This window comes from Ursus americanus, chromosome 11 (genome assembly GCF_024610735.1).
Source record: "Ursus americanus isolate L20-20 chromosome 11, mUrsAme1.1.p, whole genome shotgun sequence".
Taxonomy (NCBI): Eukaryota; Metazoa; Chordata; class Mammalia; order Carnivora; family Ursidae; genus Ursus; species Ursus americanus.
The window spans coordinates 33,981,938-34,004,002 of record NC_142137.1 but is presented as its reverse complement, the minus strand read 5'-3'; the positions used below and the strand labels follow the sequence as shown (position 1 = coordinate 34,004,002).

Sequence of the window (22,065 nt, the reverse complement as noted above, 5' to 3'; positions counted from 1 at the left end):
GCATTTTATTTATTTTTTAAGAAAGTTATATTTTGGCACAGTTCTAAATGTACACAATTATTGCAAATATAGTATGGAGAGTTCCTGTATACCCCATACCCAGTTTTCCCTGTTGGTAACATCCTGCATTAGTATGGTACATTTGTCACAACAGTTGCACCAGTGTTGCTACATTATTTTAGCTAAAGCCCCATACTTTATTGAGATTTCTCAGTTTTCTTTAGTGTCCTTTTTCTTTTCCAGGATCCTATCCAGGATGTACTAGGCTACATTTACTAGACATGTCTCCTTTGGTCCCCTGGGTTTTGACAATTTCCGAGACTTTCCCTTTTTTTGGGTGACCCTGACCATTTTGAAGAGTATTGTCAGATATTTTGCGGAATGTTCCCCAGTTGAGCTTTGTCTGATGCTTCTCTCATGGTTAGACTGCCAGAGAGGTAAAGTACCATTTTCATTACGTATCAAGAGTACATACTGTCAACATGACTTACCACTACTGGTAACCTTGATCACCTGGTTGAAGTGTAGGGTTATCATCATTTTCCACTGTAAACTTACTTTACCCCTTCCTTCCCATGTTCCAAAAGAAAGTAACTATGCACGGCCCACACTTATGCTTCACTACCTTTAGAGTGGAGTGTCTATAAAAATTATTTGGAATCCTTTGTATTTTATGCATATAAAAACATTCTGAGAAATATCAGTAGGCTTCACCAGTCTGCCATTAGAAAGTCAATGGCACAAAAAAAGGTAAGAATTCCTTTGTTAGAGGATGTTTTTGTAGTTGTATGGGCAGCCCTTTCTGAAAGAGGGGGACTGAATTTTCAAACAAGCTAAAATCCAGACCTCTTAGTTTGTTTTTTTAGGCGCCCTGTCTTTCTAGCTTTGTCTCTTATCACATTCCTTTGTATCCCGTGCTCTGGCCCTGTACAGCTGCCTGTGGTCCTCTGAACAGGCTATTGTTCTATTTTAAGCCTGCCTCCTCCTTACCAACTTGTATTCTCAGCAAAGTGCCGTTTCAGTTTACATCTGTGCAGCCCTCCCTGCCTTGTGCCAGTTTTGCATGTTCCTCTATTTGTCTCTTTTTATTGTGTTTATTAGTGGTATCTGCTTAGACTAGACTGCAGGCTCCTGGAGAGCTGATCCAGTAACTCATTTATACCACTATTTACTTTCTCTGGTACTATTACCTAGTATAGAACCTGGCTCATTGTAACTCTTAAATACTGATTGACTGAATGATTGGACAAGTGAATAAAAAGGGAACCAGGGAAGATTGCAAGGTGGTAGTGAATGAGTGATCCTGAAGAAGACAATGTTAAGGACAATTTAAAAATCCTCAGTTTCAAAGCTCACTGGGTGGGGAGGGGGAGGAGGAGGAGGAAGAGGGTATAAATGATTGAGACACTTGGATAATATGAGTAGAATAACAGAAAATAATTTTTCTTCTTCTTATTTAAATTTGTTGAAATGGGGCACATGGGTGGCCCAGTTGGTGAAGTGTCTACCTTCCACTGAGGTCACGATCCCAGGATCCTGGATCAAGCCCTGCATCAGGCTCCCTTTCCCTCTCCCCCTCTTTGTGCTCTCTCACTCTCTCTCAAATAAATAAATAACATCTTAAAAAAAAATAAAATTGTTAAAAAATACATTTGGAGAGTAAGAGCCAAGGAAGGTCACACTATAAGCTCATGTTTCCCAAATTGAGCCTTTTAAAAATTAAAATTTTTTCCTCTCCTCATTGGATTCATAACAATCTCTGGTATTTCATATACTCTGAATATTGTATGGCCTGCTTTTATATATGTAGTTACTTAGCTTTTATTCTAATAGTAGTTATTTTTTTAAATTTTAGTTATAAGCACCTTTAAGATTACCACCTAAAACAAAACGCGGGTGTTAAAAATAATTTATATCTAACCACATGGTCCTGCTGTGTTCCCCTTCTTTTCCCCACGCCAGCAAATGTTTTTTCTGAATCCTAGGTTCATTTCCTTGCATTTGTTTTTACATAGTTTCGTGACATTTTTAAAGTGTCCCTTAAAAGTGTTTTTTATTTTAGTTAACTTTATGTAAAGGAGATCATGATGTATGTCATCTTTTGCATGGAGTATTTAAATTTCAACTTATAGAATGGTGTGTTACACGCAAATAGAGTTTCAAGGTAGACCAGTTTCTGGAAACTTTTAATAAAAATTTAGCTTAAGTGGTGGCAAAATGTAATAAAGTACAAAAAAATAATACAGTAAAATGCACACTTTGAGTAACTTTTTTATGATACATACCACATTTCAAAGATGGGGAGCTTTTTTAGGTTGTTAGAAAGCTTTTACCTAATTCTTGAGGGCACTTTTCTTTTAAAAGTTTGAGAATTACTGCCTTAAATTTTAAAGCTACCTATGGAAGGATTAATTGAAAAAACATCTAAGAACACAAAGGGAGAATGTGAATAGTAGTCCTAGACTGAAGGGATAGGGAAGTGCCTAAGGCATTAGAAAAGGGAATAGGCATTATCTAGTGGGGAAAAAAAGACCAATTCTGAAGTAACCTGCAAACCTTATGGTTATTTGGGGGAGGTAGATTCACTTTTAGAATTGACTTGCCAGGTACGTGGAGGCTCAGACATTTTATTTTTTCCTAAATGTCTGAACTCTTGGCGGACTGTCTTTCCTTATTAAATTTCCCAGTTCATGATGGGGAAGGTAGCATCAATAGAGGCCAGTTAGTTTAAGGTAACGGCTCACATAGATTTGCACTAATTTTGGAGAATTGAGGAAGCACACTCTAAGTGGTAGAAGAAATGTTATAGCATGGTCTGTGGCTTTAAAGAACTTGTCTATCAGACACAAGTAATATGCAAATGAAACATTGAACATTTGGAAGTTAGCCACTAGTGCAAGATAACATCAGGAGGAAAGGAAATTCAGGATTAAGAATGAAATTAACACATATAATGAACGATACGATTTTTAAGAGAACTGCATGTTTTTACAAAGGAAGCTGACAGAACGAGAGCTAAAATAAGAAATGGATACACACGCATACACTTACACCAGAATGCAAATTGAACAGCAACAAAAGCAACCCTCAGGCCTCTAGATACTTGTGTCAGGGCTCCATAAACCATGATGCTATTCCATTGTTGTTAAGATTCTAATTCAGTTCCATGATTTGCAGTCCCTCCCCCACCCCATTAACCTCATTAACTTTGTGCTTTGCACCCCAGCACCTGAGCCCCTTGCATTCCCGGTCTTTATGGTGGCATCATAGTTTATTTCGTCATCCAGAGTGGAAATTTGAGACACATTCTTATTTCTGAATTCTACCAGATGCCCCATTCATTAAGAAATCAAATGTAGATCACCAAATATAAATCTTTTATCCATAGCTTCATCAACTCTCCTCTGGACTTTTATAGAAGCCTAGTAACTAGTCTTTCTACCATCAAATGTAGATTACCAAATATAAATCTTTTATCCATAGCTTCATCAGCTCTCCTCTGCACTTTTATAGAAGCCTAGTAACTAGTCTTTCTACCATCTTTTATAGAAGCCTAGTAACTAGTCTTTCTACTATCTTTCTACCATCTTGACCCTCTCCTCCTATTCAGCCTTTACCCTTGTTGTCCAAGTTGCTTTCTTAAGTGAGAATTGACTGTCACTTACATGTTGAGAACTGTTCTTTATATCATCATCTCCCTCAAAGTTAAAAGCCAGACTACAGCATTTTATACAAAGGTCTTTCCTGTTGTTGTCATCTATTCCTACCATAATGGTTTTGGCAACTCTGCCATTGTATGTGTTATTTCTTCTTTCTGGAACCTGTTCCTTACTTTCTTGTTCCTCTGGAAAGCCTTCATTGTTCAAAATGAGTAGGGAGGAGCCTGTTTTGTTAGTTTATAATTTTAAATTGCGTAAGTAATAATTATCTCTTATAATTCAGGTAAGTCAGAAGCACCCAAAGTTGGACGGGGACTTTATATATTTTATGTATAGTTGTTTTCTTTGCCATGAACTTCATGAATAGAGGCTTTTTAGAGAATATTTTTTCTATACTCCTTACAGTGCTTATCCCTTAGAAGTTAAACTCAATGGATATTTAGAATATTATTTTACCATTATTATAAGGGAGATCTTAAAAGGGTAAATTGAAGGGAAGGAGAAGTGAGAATAAAGACCCTCCAGGGTTTCACGTGAACTGATTTGTCTCTAATGTTTGCTTCTGAAAATTTGAGATTTTCCTTGCACTTGATTTTTTAAAAAAGATTTTATTTATTTATTTGAGAGAGAGAGAGAGAGAGCGAGCACGAGCATGGGGAGGGAAGAGGGAGAAGCAGGCTCCCTGCCCAGGGAACCCGATGCACGGCTGATCTAGGACCCTGCGGTCATGACCTGAGTCGAAGGCAGATGCTTAACTGACTGAACCACCCAAGGTGCCCCATACTTACGCTTGATTTTTTTAACTTGTTCACACTTTGACGTATGTGTGTAACATACCAATTAGTGGAGTGGCTCTGTGTTGGTCATGGTTTAATGAGGAGCTGTGGAACTTGAACTGCTATTCTTGTCTTTTTCTTTCTGCCTTTCTGTAATGATTTTCAGAAAGTGAATCTTTCTGTACTCTAGTTTCCTCATAAATAAAATGAAGGCAGATTGAATTAATTTCTAATGTATCTTTGAAGCTCAAGTGTTCTATGATTATTCCAAGCTAGCTTCAAAAATGTGGTTATTTTTAAAAGCCATTTATCTTACTAGCTCTGTTAAAATAATTAAACACGTAAATTTCACATTTTGGTTCCTAATTCGTTCCTTTAGTCAAACTACAGGTTTATTGGTTGCCAAACACTGTACTAGGTAAACAATATGGCTAAAAAAAAAAAGTCCTGTCTTTATCTTTTATTTTAAAAACTCTTAAAATAAATCAATTCCTGTTCATTGAAGAATAATTTTTACTTATTAATGTGTTTGGACATTTTTGATGTGATTATATATTAAAATATAAATTATAAACTTTAATGACCCTGTTATTTTTGGCATATAAATGTGCCATTATTTATTGAATTAGTCTCTTTTTGTTTATATTAAGTGATTTATAATTTTTGCCATTACAAATCTCAAAAACACTATGATGAATGTTTGCATAAGTCAATCTGATATATTTCTTTGTCTTTTCCAGTCTCTTGGATCTGTAAACTTGTTATAACTATTAGTTTATTCAAGGATGACCAAGCTCTTAAATGAATTTTAATTTGTGTGAAGTCCAATTTAATAATTTTTGAAAGTTAGGTAGTTAGTTGATAGCATTTCCTTTAAATTAGATGAACTTCTTTGAGAAAATGACTTGAGAACAGGAAGTTTTTGGTGAGAGTTAGACTCTGAAGCTGGTAAACATTCAGAGTGATATGAATGGCTACTCTAGCAACTTATGGAGTAACGCCTTTAGTTTAGATCAGGTGGCCTCTTAAACCGTGTGCCTCTGCGCTAGGATGGGGGAGATATCCTTACCTTAATTTAGGTCTGAGCTTTCATAGAAAGACATTGATAATATCAACATTTATGACAAGTCTTTGATTACCTCAGTTGAGAACCTCTAAAATATAATAGCTTCTCTTCCGTTACACTCTTAGCTCTCTTAAAGTTGTTAGAATACAAATGCAACTGATCCTTAATTTTTCAGCATAGATGCATTCTTGAAAAGGTTATATAAAATGGATTTTGATATATGGAATTTGTGTTTACCTTATAAAGCAAGAGATGTAACGTGTCCCAGTGGAAAAGATTAATAAGCCCAACTTTGTAATACGTAGACATTGTAACTTTTTTTTTTAGGATTTTATTTATTTATTTATCAGAGAGGGAGAGAGAGAGCACAAGCAGGGGAAACTGCAGGCAGAGGGAGAAGCAGGCTCCTTGCTGAACAAGGAGCCTATGTGGGACGGGATCTCAGGACCCTGGGATTATGAACTAAGCTGAGGGAAGATGCTTAACCAACTGAGCCACCCAGGCGTGCAGGCATTGTAACTTTTTATCTGCACTTGATGTATTTAGAATTATACATTGGTCTTGATACATCCCAGTAAATCTGTACTACTCCCTTAACCCATCTCCAAATTAAAAGCTTATGTAACAAAACAGAAGGATGTGAACGTCTTATCATCTGCTGTTTTCATTTGCCTTTAGGTTAATTGATCAAGCGTGGTGAGTGGTTTTCAGGACAGCCCTAGTATTGCCATCAAGAGGATGATTTTGGCACAGTTGTTCATTAGCCTCTCTTGCTAATGTATTCATTTTTATAGGTTTATTGCTTGGTAGGGATCATGGATATTTGAAGAATTGTTGACTCCAGCATTAATATATTGATATTTTTAAATCTAGCTTGAAAAAATAAATATCTAAAAATTTAATATTTGTACAATTACAAATCTGTGTAATAAATGTTAGAAAACCAAAAAGTGTGCTCTTAAGACTTCACATCTCCAACATAGAATACAGTATGGCCTCTGAAGACTGTCTTTCAAATTTATCTCTAAAATGCAAACTAAAATTAAATTAGTTATGTGGATTACTCAGAGATTTGCTGGGTCTGAAAGAAATGAGGCTAGACCTCAAGGGCAGGAAAGTATGATTTTTATTCAAATGTAAGTTTGTGAATTGATCTTTGAACTATAATCTTTAAAGTGTCTATATTTCTTTCTGTTATGTATATCATTGCTATGAAAATAACATTTTAAGTAATGAGAATTTGGGACATGGTAGCTTTTTGTAATTGTAAATTTTTAGATTGCTCAATATTTAGCAAAGATTGTCAGGTTTTGTGCTGAGTACTAGGGATTATAAAAAAATAAGGCCTGGCTTATGATACAGACTACACCGGGAAAGGAATCACTATCATAATTACTATCATGATACTCTAATTACAGTATTTGCTTGTGCCATTGGAAATATTTAGAATTTTTTGTGAAGGCTGAGAAATATACTTGAGGGACTGTATTTTATTCATATTCTTTTTACTGTGTGCTGTAGGCCAGGCATTGAACTAGACTCTGAGGATTAAAAAAAATTTCTAACATTTCTGATTCTAATATTTTTTAGAGAACTATGTGAAGGGAGGTTTGAATTGCATAGCAATCAACTTACTCATGTTTTATGTTCTATCTCCTCTCGAAAATTTTGCCCTGAGAAGATTTTCCATTGTTGACTCTTGAAATATTTTTTTAAAAAATAACATATTGAGAAAGAAAACATATAATGGTCCATTGCTTCACTGTTAGAAAAGAAAAAGTAGTATATGGATGGTAAGCAAAGTCAAATAATCCCACTGATACAAAAGTCTGCTTCCTCTCTCCCCACCAGCTAACCATCATTAATAGTTCCTTTTGTCCTTTCAGAAAAATCCTTTCATATATTTTAAAATAATATGTAGACAGTGCTTTGGTCCTAAAGCACATTTATTATTATGTATTTTTCTTTCTCTCTTGATTGTAATATATGATAAAGAATTTGAATAAAACATTTTGGTAATCTGCTTTTAAAAATAAATGAAATATGTTAGTGCTTATGCTACAGCTCTAATTAGGATCTGGTTCTATAGTGTGGTACATTTGGTATCTATAACCTTGGGCAAGATCCCAGGTAAACCCACATTATATTAAATGTTTCATTTTGATAGACTTCTCTCCATTTCCATTTCATACAATATTCCTTTCACGAATTGTCAATTATACCCTTTATTTATTTATTTTTTCCAGTTTGGTTACCAGTAGAAGCTATCAGATTTGTTAATTACAATTAACAAATTAAGTGTATTAAGTTCTTCTGTTAATATATTTCATCTTAAATTTTAAAAATAAATTATAACAAATGGTTTGGATAAAGCTATACTGTTTTATAAGTAAAAATAATTAAATTTGAAGACTTAAGCTTCTTTTTTTTTTTTTTTAATCTTCTCATTGATTTGCTTCAGGAAGATGATTTGCTCCTCAGTCTTGAATATACCATTTCCCCTTCACTTTTGCATTTTGACTGTAATGAGATCGTGTTTCATGCATGGATTATTCCTTTGTTGGCATTTTTTAAAAACATGCTAATACTAACAAAGATCGCACTTTGTGCCTCCATAGCAGATTGATTTTTGAGAGGAAAAGGTTCCTTCTTCCAAAAGAAAAGAGTTAATTTAATAGTAATCTAGTTATTTAGCAAGGTGAAAATATATAATATTTTTAGGGTTCTCTTTATTTTCATCCACATGTATTTTTAAGATATAAAATATAGGTATGTATTCTTCTTATCAGTTTTTATGTATTTTTTTAGGGTTTTTACCCTTGAAGTAACTTGATATATTTGCATTATTACTTCAGTAAAGCAGATTAGGATGGCAAAGATAGCTAGCGTTATAGAATTAGTAATAAAGACAAAATTGAACAAATAATGGGATCATTAAAATGCAATTCCTTCTGTAATTTAAATTTCAAAAGTCAAGATGCAGACTTTAGTTTATAATTAGTTACTAGGAAGAGGTTATGAATAGAATTTTTTTAATATGTTCTTTTGTTTTGAATTTTGTTAGAGAAAATTTGTAATAATATACTCTGTAAATAATTACATGGGCTTAAGATACAGATTTTTTTGAATAAATACGCATTTCTTTTAGTAAAAATATAGTATGTAACATATTGATTTTATTTGAAAGCACAGTTCTTTTAGTACTCATATAATCCATGTTTTTCCTACTGTTGGTGAATAAAAAGTTCTTTGAATTCTATATAATTTGTAGGGTTTTTTTTTTTCATCTTCATTGCTAAGATTTGTGAATTTACTTTTGGGTGAAGTATCATGATTCTTTTGCTAAAAAGCACTTGTAGAGTATTGCATCAGATAGACTATTCCAGGAAACAGAGGAAGATTTGCTGTGTTACCTGACATGTTGTGAGTGATGAATGAGCTAAGGAACAAAGGCAAATGAAGGAGAGATAACGAACTTGAAGAACTGCAGAGACTGTGTTGCAGTTAAGTGTGGTAGCACTAGATTATCTAAATTTAACAGTATTTGTCCAGGCTGAGGCCAAAGAATTTTGAGCTATTTTTAGCTGCAATATAGTAAGCTTATTTTAGAAGCATGTTTGACCATTAAGTGACATATTTCGGCAACTTGTCACAGCATCTGGGTCTCATCTAAGTAGCATGTTTTTGGGATTGTGGATGCTTGCTATCTATTCAATTATAAAAGTGGAATTGGCAGTTTACAATAAGAGATGCCTATGTATGTGTTATGGGTCTATAAACCTGGATGGATGCGGAAGAGTAATGATTCTTCTTTGGCGAGTAAACTACTGTTTTCTTCTATAAACCACCATTGCAACAATATGTCTTATGCATTTGTAGGAAAACACCTAAACGAGGAATTCCCTTCTCTCGTTGAATTTGGTAATTTGAATATAAAATACTTTTTAATCCCAAATATGTCTGGACAATGTTTACTTGTAGGAAGTGCCCTTGTTTCACCCACACAGATTTTGAAATGTTTGTTACTTTGATGACATTCTTTCTGTTCCATACTTCAAATTAGCTCACACAGTTACATGTCTTTATAATTATCTTTTAGATTTCATGTTCATGTCTGGTTAAAGTTTTATTATTATTTATAAGCTATAAGTATAAATTATATATTAAGTTACCAGTGTACCCTTGATTACTTATATTGGCTATAGTCACATAGAAACATGACTGACTAGCTGAAATTTTAAGTAGAAAAGCATCACAACAGTAATTTTCTGTTCTTTATTGAAAATATGAATTTTGATACATTTTTCCCCCTAGAACTATTCAAAGACCTCTTCAGTGTGTCTTATCCAGATTCTATCAAAACAGTACCTGTGTTTTCTAGAATATGGTATAAGTATGTATTTTACTGTAGATACTTAATTGCCACAAAATGGTATGTCTCTCATGACCAGTTATGATTTATAGAATAGCAATTCTTAATTGTTTTCTAACTACTTGGGGTAAAAATGTGTTAAAATATGTATTGCTAATGGGCTAAATGTGTTTATAATGGGCTATATACAATCTTTTCCTCTTTTCATATTAGGGAGTGAGCAGGATTGTCCTCTGTCTTAAGAGAAGCCTTCTGTGTTCTGGAGTATTAACAACTTTTAAGAATCAGTTTGTAGGTGGTTGTGGGGGAGGAAAAATAATTTTTCCTTCAGCTCTCTGAGTTCTTGGCTGAGACTGTTGTAAAAAAAGACAGGTGAACAGGAGAAAAACAGAAGTTTGTTAACATGTGTACCTCATGTACACATGGAAGATACGCAGGGGAAAATGAGGAACTCATTAAGAGGCAGATTGACAATTCAGGATTAAATATCATATTAATGAGGAAAGTTGGGTTGTAGGATGTAGGCCTCTAAGGGGAGAGGAAATGATTTTTAGGAGAAATGCGTGGGCCCTTAGAAGAATAGATGGGAGATATGATAGTCTGTGAGAAAGTTTGTCTGAGTGCAGCATCGGTTACAAGTCTCTTCTGTGATGAGAGTCCGTCCTCCCTTATTGATGAAATTTCCAGGGAGGGGATTTATGACAATTGAGGTCCTTCAGGCAGATAAATGGAGTTCAAGGAAAGCCTCTCCCAACATTTGCTGTTTTTCAAGTGCCCGTGGCTCAAAATAATATGTCAAAAGGGCATATTTTGGGGTGGCATGTCCAGAATTCCTACAGCCATATATGGGGTGGCATATTCTGCTACCCCTCATCAGTTTTGTTCTGGCATTCTTGGTGTACACCATTTACTTCATCCGGTCTTTTATTTCTTGATTATTTGCAGATATAAGATAGCACCAAAGTGATGAAGAGGTAGGGAATTATACCATTTTTCATTTGCATACAAAAAAGATGGTGAAGTGGATTTGCTAACCTCTGTTCTACCTAATTTTTCTATTTCAGAGAGACATACTAAAGTCTTTGCTGTGCTGTAGATTCATTTGTTAATTTTCTTTATTTATTTAAGTAATCTCTGCACCCAGCATGGAGCTCGAATTCATGACCCTCAGCTCAAGAGTTGCACATTCCTGCAATTGAGCCAGCTAGGCACACCTCTCCATTTATTTTTAATAGTCTTTCTTCATATGAGACTTATTGTGACTACTTTATCTTCTTGGTGAATGTTGCTTTTTACCAATATAAACTTTCTCATTTTTAAATTTTTATTTAATTTATATAAGGATTTTTAAAAATTTAATCCTTTTTTGGCTAGAATTTTATGACATCCAAGAATGACATTGCCATTCCTGCTTCTGTTTTATTCGTGTTAGCCAGTGTTGTGCAAGAGCATAGTCTGCAAGCCGCATTAACTCCTAATCCACAATAAGACAAAGAACACATTAATTTTTATCTTGGACCCGATTTTTCAATAACTTTCAGTGTGAAGGTTTTAAGGCAATTTCACTTGCCTACCTTTCTTTTTGCACTAATGTTAATGTTCCAAAGCTAAGATAGTGCTCTCCAGAACTGTGAAGTATGTGTTTATGTATATTCAAGGTTCCTCTTGTGTCATTGTCAGGGGGAAAAGCCTCACCCCAGCTGCTTTTGGGTACAGTGCTTGGAAACTAATAGATAATTGATACTAATAAGATTTTCTAAGTTATCTTCAGCTTATCAAATACGTAATTAGGAGAAGGACAGTTTCTGTTGTATAAACAAAGGGGAGGAAGCCTTTAACGTTTACTGATGCATTACATTGGCAATTTTTGAATAATAATCCTCTGAAATGGGGCACCTGGGTGGCTCAGTCAGCTAAGTGTCCAGCTTTGGTTCAGGTCATGATCCTGGGGTCCTAGGATCCTAGGATTGGAGCCCTGCGAGCCCCTGCCTTGAGTCAGGCTCCCTGCTAAGCAGGGCATCTGCTTCTCCCTCTGTCTCTGCCCCTCCCCCTCCCCCTGGTGTCTCTCTCTCTCTCTCTCAAATAAATAAAATAAAATAAAATAAAATAAAATAAAATAAAATAAAAGAATAACCTCTGAGAGACTGTAATGTGGAAATGTGAAGAACCAGTTCGAACATAATTTAATTCCATTCTTATTGTTCAACCCTTTGTTTTAGAACTTACAAATGTGTTTTTAGGGTAGATAACTGATTTTTTTCTACATGTACTACAAAACAATCCTGTGCTATTTGTGTCAGATTCTCTTTCAGCCTCGCCGAGACTGAAATCTGAACTGCTGTAAGTTATAATAAAAATAAATTTTCACAATTGTTCCTTTTCTGTGTATCTTTAGTGGTATAGCATTGTTTATATTATATACAAGGTCATAAAGGTATGGTTGCTGCCTTGCTATTTGAGACTTTACAATATAATTTTTCAAAAAAATCTTTTAAATATCTATTTCAGGTTGCATTTTATAATTTAAAGATACCTTTATTACATAATAATATGGCCTTATTATAAAAGCCTTAGAAGATGAAAAAAATGTCTCCATAATTGTCATTTTTAGTGGTAGGCAGTTATAAACAATTTAAAAATTACTTTTAAGTTCACCTGCAGCGTTTGGTTGTATGTCAGATTTTGTTCTCCTTTTTAAACTCTTTTTATCAATCAGGGTTGAAGTTTAGTAAGGGCGACTATCATGCTGCTGTTTTGGTAATTCTTTGTATATTACATTTTTAAAAAAATCGAGGTATAATTGACAGTTAACATTGTATTAGTTTCAGGTGTATAACATAATGATTTGGTATTTGTATACACTGTGAAATGATCACCACTATGTCTAGTTACCATCTGTCACCATACAAAATTACAAAAAAATCTTTTCTTGTGATGGGAACTTTTAATATTTATTAACTCTCAGTACTTTTTAAATATTATTTCATCTTAATTACAGGGAAGTGTTTCTTTTCCTCATTTTCTTTATTCCTGTTTGCTCAGTTTCATAGCTCAATTTTGATTTATTTTCTAAAGAGTGTAGATGAAGGGAGCTACAAATCAGAAGAATAAGTTTTCACATTCTGTTTTATGCATATTTATAGAAGTATCTGGCAAGTACTTTAGCAGTGTATTCTGCAAATGATTCCAGTGCTGTACACCCAAGTGGTATCGTTATTTGCTTTTCTCTTGCAAACCTCTTTTTCTTTCACTTTACTCTCTTTCTTGATGCCAACAAGTATTTCAAAACAAGAAAAGGCTTCTCTTAAGTAGTCAGCCTTGGGGAAATTCTTTAGCAGATGACTTATGAAGAGTAGAAAAGTTAATGTTTTCTTCACAAGATCATCATCTATTGCCTGGGCACTTTTTGTTGTTGTTATTGTTGACTTTTTTGAGCCGTGGGTACTTGTCTTATTGAAATAGGCACAAGATAATAGGAGGTAAAACATAGCTTTAGATATTATGGTATCAGTCATTCCTAATGTGTGATAATCAGAAATGGAAGAACCTTTTTTAGATCTTGAGAAGAGGAGACTATAGATCCTTAAGATATCTGAGAAGTTTTTTTGTTAGGTATGGTAACAATATACAAAAATCAGTATTTAAAATATCTGTCAACTGGTATCAGGACATTAGTTAATATATAACTCAGTATATATATATAAAGTTTATATTCACTTTTAGTCACCAAATAAATGAAATATTTAGTATTATAAATTCTAGCACAAATGGTTTGCCAAATCATTCTGATAATTTCCAAATCTTAAATTGAGTTTTGGAATTGTTGATACGGTCTTTTATTTTGCCTAGCTTTTACTAGTTTTAATGAATTCCTATTTGAGCTATAACTTGACAAAATAAATTTCATCAAGTGAGTTACCCACTAAATTGATAGTCCTTAAGTAACGTGGAGTTGCAGTAAGTAGAGACGTTCTCATAATATCAGCAGTATTGTTTATGGTGCTGAATCCTCTCTAAGCTCCTAAGAACAGTTACTTTCAAAAATGTTTTCTTTGGGGGCACCTGGGTGACTTAGTCGGTTAAGCATCTACCTTTGGCTCAGGTCATGATCCCGAGGACCTGGGATGGAGCACCGCATTGGTCTCCCCGTTCATTGGGGAGTCTGCTTCTCCCTCTCTCTCTGCGCCTCCCCCTCCACTCGTGCTCTGTCTCTCGCTTTCTCTCTCTCAAATAAATCTTTAAAAAAATGTTTTCAGCTCTTAGGATGATATGAATTTTGTGAATACCTTATTTAGGCCATAGTGGACGCAGTGTGGTATTTAAGAGCACGTGCTCTTTTGTTGGAATGCCCAACTTTGAATCCTAGTTCTGCCAACTAAATATAAGCTGGTAGGTAGTGTTGAGATGGGAAAATTTTGAAGAGTTGACTAGTGTAGTGTAGGGAACCAAGCAATCAGAAAGGATGCCATTTATCTTGAAAGCCTCTTTTAATGCCAAGAGCTCTTTATTTGTTGAATAGTGGAGAGGACCTTCAGGGGGTTTGGGCAACAGCTAGTTACCAACCACAGTTAAAACACTTCAGAATTGTAGCAACTAACATATCTGTACTAGGACTTATGGCTGAATATCAGTCTGGCTTGTAAGGCAAAGGAAAGAATGAAATTCAGACACAGGATCTCTGACTAACCTGCCCTCTAACACTATATCACTTACACTCCAAATATCTGCCCATATGACAAAGTTATGTACGCTGGTATCTCCTGGTTTCTATCCTTCCTAGTCTGTTCATCTTGTTTTGTGTGTTTTCTGCCTGAAACATCCTATCGTCGTATTACTTGAAAATCATAATTTAAGGGGTTAATCCAGGACTAGTTGATGTCACGAAATTAGTGGTATATTCAGAAGTAGGTCTTGCCAGTAGCATCTTTGGAGAAAAAGGATAAAAATATCCCTGTACATTTGAATTTTCCTAAAGTTGCTTTGGAGTGTTTCTGTAGGATTATTTAGTTTGCCAAGGAATTCATGTTCCTACTTGATTTACCAGTTGTATTAGTTTCCTGCAGCTGCCAATAACAAAGGATACAAACTTGGGTAGCTTACACAACAGAAATTTATTGTCTCACAGTTCTGGAAGTTAGAAGTCCAAAATCAAGGTGTTGGCTGAGCTGGTTTCTTCTGAGGCCTGTGAAGAAAAATCTATTCCAGGCTGAGTTTCTGGTGGTTTCCTGACAATCTTTTGTGTTGCTTGGTGTTTAGATGCATCACTACTATCTCTGCTTTCATCTTCAGATGGTGTTCTTTCTATATCTTTTTACATAGTCGTCTTCTATGTGTATTTGTGTTCAAATTTCCCCTTTACATAGGACACCAGCCATATTGGATTAGGGCCCACCCCAATGGCTTCATCTTAACTTGACTATAAAGACCCTGTTCCCAAAGAAAGTTACATCCTGAGGTACTAGGGGGTTAGGACTTCAACGTATCTGTTTGAGGAGACACAATTCAATCTATGACTACTAGTATATTAAGGTTTTCTTTTTTTATTTTGTTTCAGTCATAGGAATTTGAGGATATCTGCCATATTAGTTTTTATCAGTGTTGATTTGTTTTAAATATTTGAAATTTCTCTTAAATTCTAAGCAGATTTTTTCTAAATTGTGTAATTTACACTGGAGGCCAGTAATCACCCACCCAGATTATACCTGTTTAAGTCTTATTTTATATAAATATGTTGACTATTTTGTGAAAATATTTTTGCTTTTGAAAGTTTAATGTAAGTAAATGTGATGTGATGGATGACAATTTGAAGTCTGCATACTACAGGTACTATTTTTATTTCCTTGTGGAAACTTTTCCTATAATGTTTGTCTAGTCTAACCATGGTACATTTTCTTATTGTACTTCTTCCTTAGGCAGTGAGTGATTAATCCCTCATTTACAGAAAGTTTCCAGAAGGTAATGAGAATAAGATCTTATTTATAATGTTCTATAATAAGCTAGGTTAAATATTGTCACCAATTCATTAGACTTGTACTTTTACTTTGGAACTTCCTTGAAATTCTTCAAGTTATGTTTATTCACAAGTGTGATTTCAGATAGCCTTTAAAAAAAAATCAAAGGGAGAGTTCTTCTTTTTTAATGAAAATCATTGGGAAAATATTAGGGATCGTTGAAATATTCCCTTTTGATGCTGTCAATATACTAATGGTATAAATATATTTGTGCAGGTTTTGACTGGATCATCTCGTCAAAGTTACTCACCTTCTGGCTATCAGGATTTCAGTAAGTGGGAATCAGTGCTGAAAATAAAAGAAGGACAGCTAAGGCAGAAAGAGATTGTAATTGATCGGTAAGTCTCTTTTTTTAAATTACTAAATATTTCAGGCATACGGAAATGTAGATTATGAAAACAAATACCTTTGTATCCACTACTTAGAGTTTAAGAAATAGGATCTTACAAATAGATTGATGTCTCATGTCTGTCCCTCCCTCATCCCACCCCCTCTAAGAACCTCTGTGAGAGCTGAGGGTTGGTCTGTTGGTCCGTCTTTCTGTTTTTTACCACCCTCCCATTTACATTAGAGTAACTCATTCGGAAACTCCTTTCTGTCTTTATAGATGTAAAAAGTTAGCTGCAATGCTAATGAATTACGAAAGCTACAAGCTGTATCTTTGTGTTTTACATTTGGAAACTATTAAATTGGAAAGCTACTTTAAAGTGCTAATATTTTGGGGGCACCTGGGTGACTCAGTTGTTAGGCGTTTGCCTTTGGCTCAGGGCAGAGTCCTGCTCCGCTGGGAAGCCTGCTTCTTCCTCTCCCACTCCCTCTGCTTGTGTTCCCTCCTCTTTCGCTGGCTGTCTCTCTCTGTCAAATAAATAAATAAAATCTTTTAAAAAAAAGTGCTAATACTTTAATGTATGTTAATTAGATCTGAAGATACAAAAATTATCATGAATGTTTAAAATTAAATGACTTACCGATAAACATTTTAGAAATTTTGGGGGACAGGCCAAAAATTTTGCGTTTTTGAGTACCAAAGCTCTGAAAAAAAATTTTTATACTTAATAGTCTCCTGATTATTTTGAGCAATAAATGTTAATATTACTAATTATATTATCCTTGATGTATATTGGTTCTACATAATTTATACTTTAGGGATAAACTTGTGTATCATGGTAATGGAGAAATCATTTGAGGAGGCATTTTTTTCTTAATGCTGCTTATTTTTATGTGCTTATTTGGGATAAAGTAGTAGACATTTTAGCCTTTAAATCCTAATTCGAACATTTAAATGTATTTAATAGTCAAAATTTCAAAAGATTTTGCTTAAATATTTACCAAGATTAAGCAGGACCTACTGGAGTATAAGTTAGAGCACAGACATCTGAACTTTTCATTCTCTGCTGTGTTCCCAGTATCTTGAACAGAGCCTGCCACATAGTATATGCTTAATGCTTGATATTTATGAGATAGGAAAGAATGACTTGAGAGATAAGTTGACCAGAGTAAAGCCATTTTGATTTTAGGCTGACCCTTAACCTAAAAATCAGCAAGCCAAAAAAAGAGTCACAAGATCCAACTCATGGAAAACCACAAGACCCCACTCCGTCCAGCAGTAGGAGCCACATATGCTGGACATTCTTAAAATGCTCCATGTGGGTAATTCCAAAACTAAGACAGTGGAGAAATTAACTGCCCAATGTGAGTGATAAGCCTAAAGTTAAAGAGTAATAGGTTCCTTCCTGTATGGTTAGCTAATTAAAAAAAAAAAATTATAAAATCCTTTGTTAGGGGCGCCTGGGTTGGTTAAGCGTCTACCTTCGGCTCAGGTCGTGATCCTGGGGTCCTGGTATCAAGCCCCACATTAGGCTCCCTGCTCAGTCGGGAGCTTGTTTCTCCCTCTCCCTCTCCCTCTCCTGCTCCCCCTGCTAGTAGTCTCTCTCTCTCTCCCAAATAAATAAATAGAATCTGAAAGAAAGAAAGAAAGAAAGAAAGAAAGAAAAAAAGAAAGAAAGAAAGAAAGAAAGAAAGAAAGGAAAGAAAGAAAGAAAGAAAGAAAGAAAGAAAGAAAGAGAAAGAAAGAAAGAAAGAAAGAAAGAAAGAAAGAAAGAAAGCAAGCCCTTCTGGAGGCAAAGGGGAGAGGTTCTTCTTGTTCACCTTGGAGGAGAGACCACTACTTCATGGAGTAGAAGCTTTCTTATTTCTGTACTTAATAAATCTTTGCCCCTATCCCTAAATGTCTTGCCTTTGAATTCTTTCTCAAACAAGAACCCTCTAAGCAATGGGCCTGAGGCCCTCCCTCTTGAGGCTCTGCCTCTCTGGCATCACTTACATACTTAATAAATGAATGAAGATTCTAGAAGATACTTTTGATTGATTTTATGGAAAAGCTATTTAAAAATATTAGATATTTCTAGTACAAGTGAATTTTATATATGGATATAGACCCCAATGGATATATATTTTGTATACCTTACAATTTGATTCACTGTACCTACTTTAAATTAATACTTTTTTTAAACAGACTGAAATTCAAAATTTTCTTAATGTGGATGCACACTCCCTCAAACAATTAGAATTAATTAGTTTTTATTATTTTTTAAACACCATTATAGTTACCATTCCATTTGGTATAAGTTAATAGGTGTCTTAGTTCATTTGGGGTGCTAATAATAAAATACCACAGACTGGGTGGCTTATAAACAACAGAAATTTATTTCTCCCAGTCTGGGGACTGAGAAATCCAAGATCAAGGCACCAGCAGATTTATTGTCTGGTGAGGGCCTTCTCCCTATTTCATAAATGACTGTTTTCTCACTGTAACCTCAAATGGTAAAGGGGGCAACTTTGGGGCCTCTTTTATAAAGGCACTAATTCTATTCATGAGGGCTCTACCCTCCTGACCTAATCACCTCCCACAGTTTGTTAATATCTAATGCCTCCTTATATCATCATATTGGGCGTTAGGATTCAATACATAAATTTGGTGGGGGGGACACAAAAAATCAGTCTATAATATTAGAAATACATATAATTACCAATATAATATATTAAAAAATATATTTCCTGACTCTTTATACTGCAGAAGGATACTAAGGAAATAATCCAGTATAATTCAAGTTTCTCAGTTTTGTAGTTCTTTATCCAGTCTCATTCATCTATGCAGTGCCCTTCTTATACCTAGTTTTAGAGCATGAGGATTAAATGAATGAATGTATGTAAAAACCCTAATACGGCCTGATGCATAGGCGCCATTAGCAAATAGTAGCCACAAATAGTAGCCACACATGATTTGTAAATAATAGTTCCATTTCTGTGCTTGTCTGTCATCGTAGACTCTGAGCCCCCTCACAGAAGAAACTGTTTCTTTTTTTTTTTTTTTTTTAAGATTTTATTTATTTATTTGACAGATAGAGCCAGAGAGTACAAGCAGAAGGAATGGCAGAGGCAGAGGGAGAAGCAGGCTCCCCACTGAACAGGGAGCCTGATGCAGGGCTTGATCCCAGACCCTGTGATCATGACCTGAGTCAAAGGCAGATGCTTAACCGTCTGAGCCGCCCAGGCGCCCCAATAAGAGACTGTTTCTTGTACATTTCATTACTCATCATAGGTACTCACCACCATTCACTCAAGAGAAATAGCTTCATTTTAATGGAAAAAAGGTTAAGGTTGCTCGTTAACCTGTGCGGTTACCGGTACTAGTAGTTCTAATTGTTTGCACTTTGTAATTGCTTAGCTTTTGCTACTGGATTGATCAGATAAAATTTAGGGGTAAGTCAGTGCACTTGAGACTGATAAGAGAGGAAACTCTTATACCTTCTGCAATGACCTAATAAGTTAATGCTATTAGTAAATGACACTGGCACCATAGAGGGGAATTCTCATTTTGTTGTTACTCGCAATTTGCGGTATATATGTTTCTTATTTAATTGCACGTGGAAGTAAAATCATATTGTAATTGTACTAGAAAGCTTTTAAAATCTACTGATTTTAAAGAAATCTACTGATTTCTTTAGTATAGTATGGATACTGTTTTATTGAATTCATAATGTTCTTCTAATTCATCTGCTTTATGAGCTAAGACTTACGATCAGATTTCTCAAAAGCAAAACTGAGATGTACATACCATAGTTACTAAAAATTATTGAAATTCCAGCTTTATAGATTTGATCAATTAACATGTGAGATTTTGTTCATTGTAATTTATAGTACATGTCTTTTACTTTGAGAGGGATGCCATGATGCAAAAGTAGTTATTTTCCATCACAGGTGTTGAAGTAAGATTTTAATTATTTTTATCAGCTGATTTGAGCACTTAAATTCATTTCTATATAAGTTTTTTTGGTTGTTTATACCTAGGCATATAGTATTTTAGAATTAATTTCTAAATCCATAGTTGATCGTTGAACAACATGGGGGTTAGGGATCCTGATCCCCTGCCCAGTTGAAAATCCATTTAGAACTGTTGACTTCCCAAAACTTAAGTACTAATAGTCTGCTGTTGACCTGAAGCCTTACTGATAAATAGTCGATCAATGCATGCATTATATATTGTACTCTTACAGCAAACTAGAGAAAAGAAAATGTTATTAAGAAAAGCATAAGGAAGAAAAAATACGTTTAATAGTATTGTACTGTATTTATTAGAAAAATCTGCATGTAAGCGGATCTATGCAGTTCAAACCTGTGTTGTTCCAAGAATTGTGTATATTCTGTTTTAGTCCCATCTACTGTACAGCAATTCAGTTTTAACACTAAAAACCCTAAATTAGCATCAGACTCCACAGCTTTAAGGGCACATAGTCCCCAACAAGACTGCCTATCTTCAGATGCCAGTTTGAAGGTGGCATCCCCAGGCCACGCATACTTCTAGCCAACTGGCTACAAATCTGGCTAGTTCCCAGAATTTTTATTGGAGTTTCATTGTGTAGGCATGATTGATCAAATCATTGGCCACATGATTGAACTCAGTCTCCAGCCTCCTCCTTTCCCTGGAGGTTGGACTGGCTCAAAGTACAACTCTAGTTTTGTGTTTGGCTTTTTGGTTAACAGTCCCCATCCTAAAGCTGTTATCTACGGCCCCACAGCCCCAGGGCCCCAGGAGTCTTCTCATTAGCATAAATGCATGTGTCTTCCAGGGGACTCATGAATAACAAACACTCCCAAGGATTTAGAGTCTCCTTCCCAGGAACCAAGAACAAAGGCTGTTTCTTTCTTATTCTTTATTATTGATTCTATATTATTTATAGAATCTTAAGATTTGTAGATAAATGCATAAGAATCCTTTTAATATACCTTGGGAGTATTTTCAAGCTAATACACTTAGCTTTGTTTGGCAGGCCCACCTTTGGAGAAATTGAAAATTCTGACTTGTCCAAGGAAAATTAATACAGTCATCCTCTTTCCATCAAATTAAAAAAATACTGACAAAGTATATTTAGCAGTACATTTCAAAATTAAAGCCCAGGGCCATATTTTATATGGTCCCAAAATGGGTGAAAGCTGATTTTGGAAGCTAATGATGAGGAGACAGATTCTTCAAAACTGTGTTTTATCCGTTGTTTGTAGTACTAGCCCATGGAAACCATCATTCTACTTTGTGCTTCTGTAAGTTTGACCACTTTTTTTTTTTTTTTTTTTTTTTGTATTGTAGGGGAGGAGAAAGTTTTCTTTGGCCTCAGCCCTTTAGGGTTCTTTTGTCGGATCTGGAAATTAAACTGACAAAGACAGATTAACAGTAGAAGAGCATACAGATTTATTTAATACAAGTTTAATGTGACTCAGGAGCCTTTATGAGGAAGTGAAAACCCGTAGTAACAGACCTGAGTATTTTATGCTAGGCTTGTTGAAGAATGGACAGTCATGGAGGAATATGCTAGGTTAAGGAATAATTATATAGTAAACTGGGGGAAATTTAGCAAGGCTTGCTTGGTAGGATTCTTCTTTGTGTCCTTTAGTCTTCAGAGATAGGGAATGTACCTTTCCTCTGGGTTTAGGGATGCACCCCCCACTTGAGATTTTTGTGACCTGTTTGTGGAAGAAGGGCAAGGGTGAGGAGGATGTCAGAGTGACCTTTCTGCTTTTGCTATTTTCTTAAACTCCTGTGGCTTAAAACACTCAATATGCCAACGTGCCATATTTGGGGGTGGAATGTCCTAAACTCCATCAGATCCTCATAGAAGTGGAATCA

At 35.0% G+C, this 22,065-nt stretch overlaps 1 protein-coding gene across 2 annotated transcripts in view; it reads left to right on the top strand.

Moving 5' to 3' along the window:
- The window catches only part of CEP85L (centrosomal protein 85L), a 161,491-nt gene that overhangs the window by 72,748 nt on the left and 66,678 nt on the right, over nucleotides 1–22,065 (top strand). For both annotated transcript variants that reach the window (XM_045798549.2, XM_087865421.1), the window contains exon 4: nucleotides 16,101–16,222. In XM_045798549.2, the coding sequence (XP_045654505.2) occupies nucleotides 16,101–16,222 (122 nt within the window). The remainder of the gene's footprint in view (nucleotides 1–16,100; nucleotides 16,223–22,065) is intronic.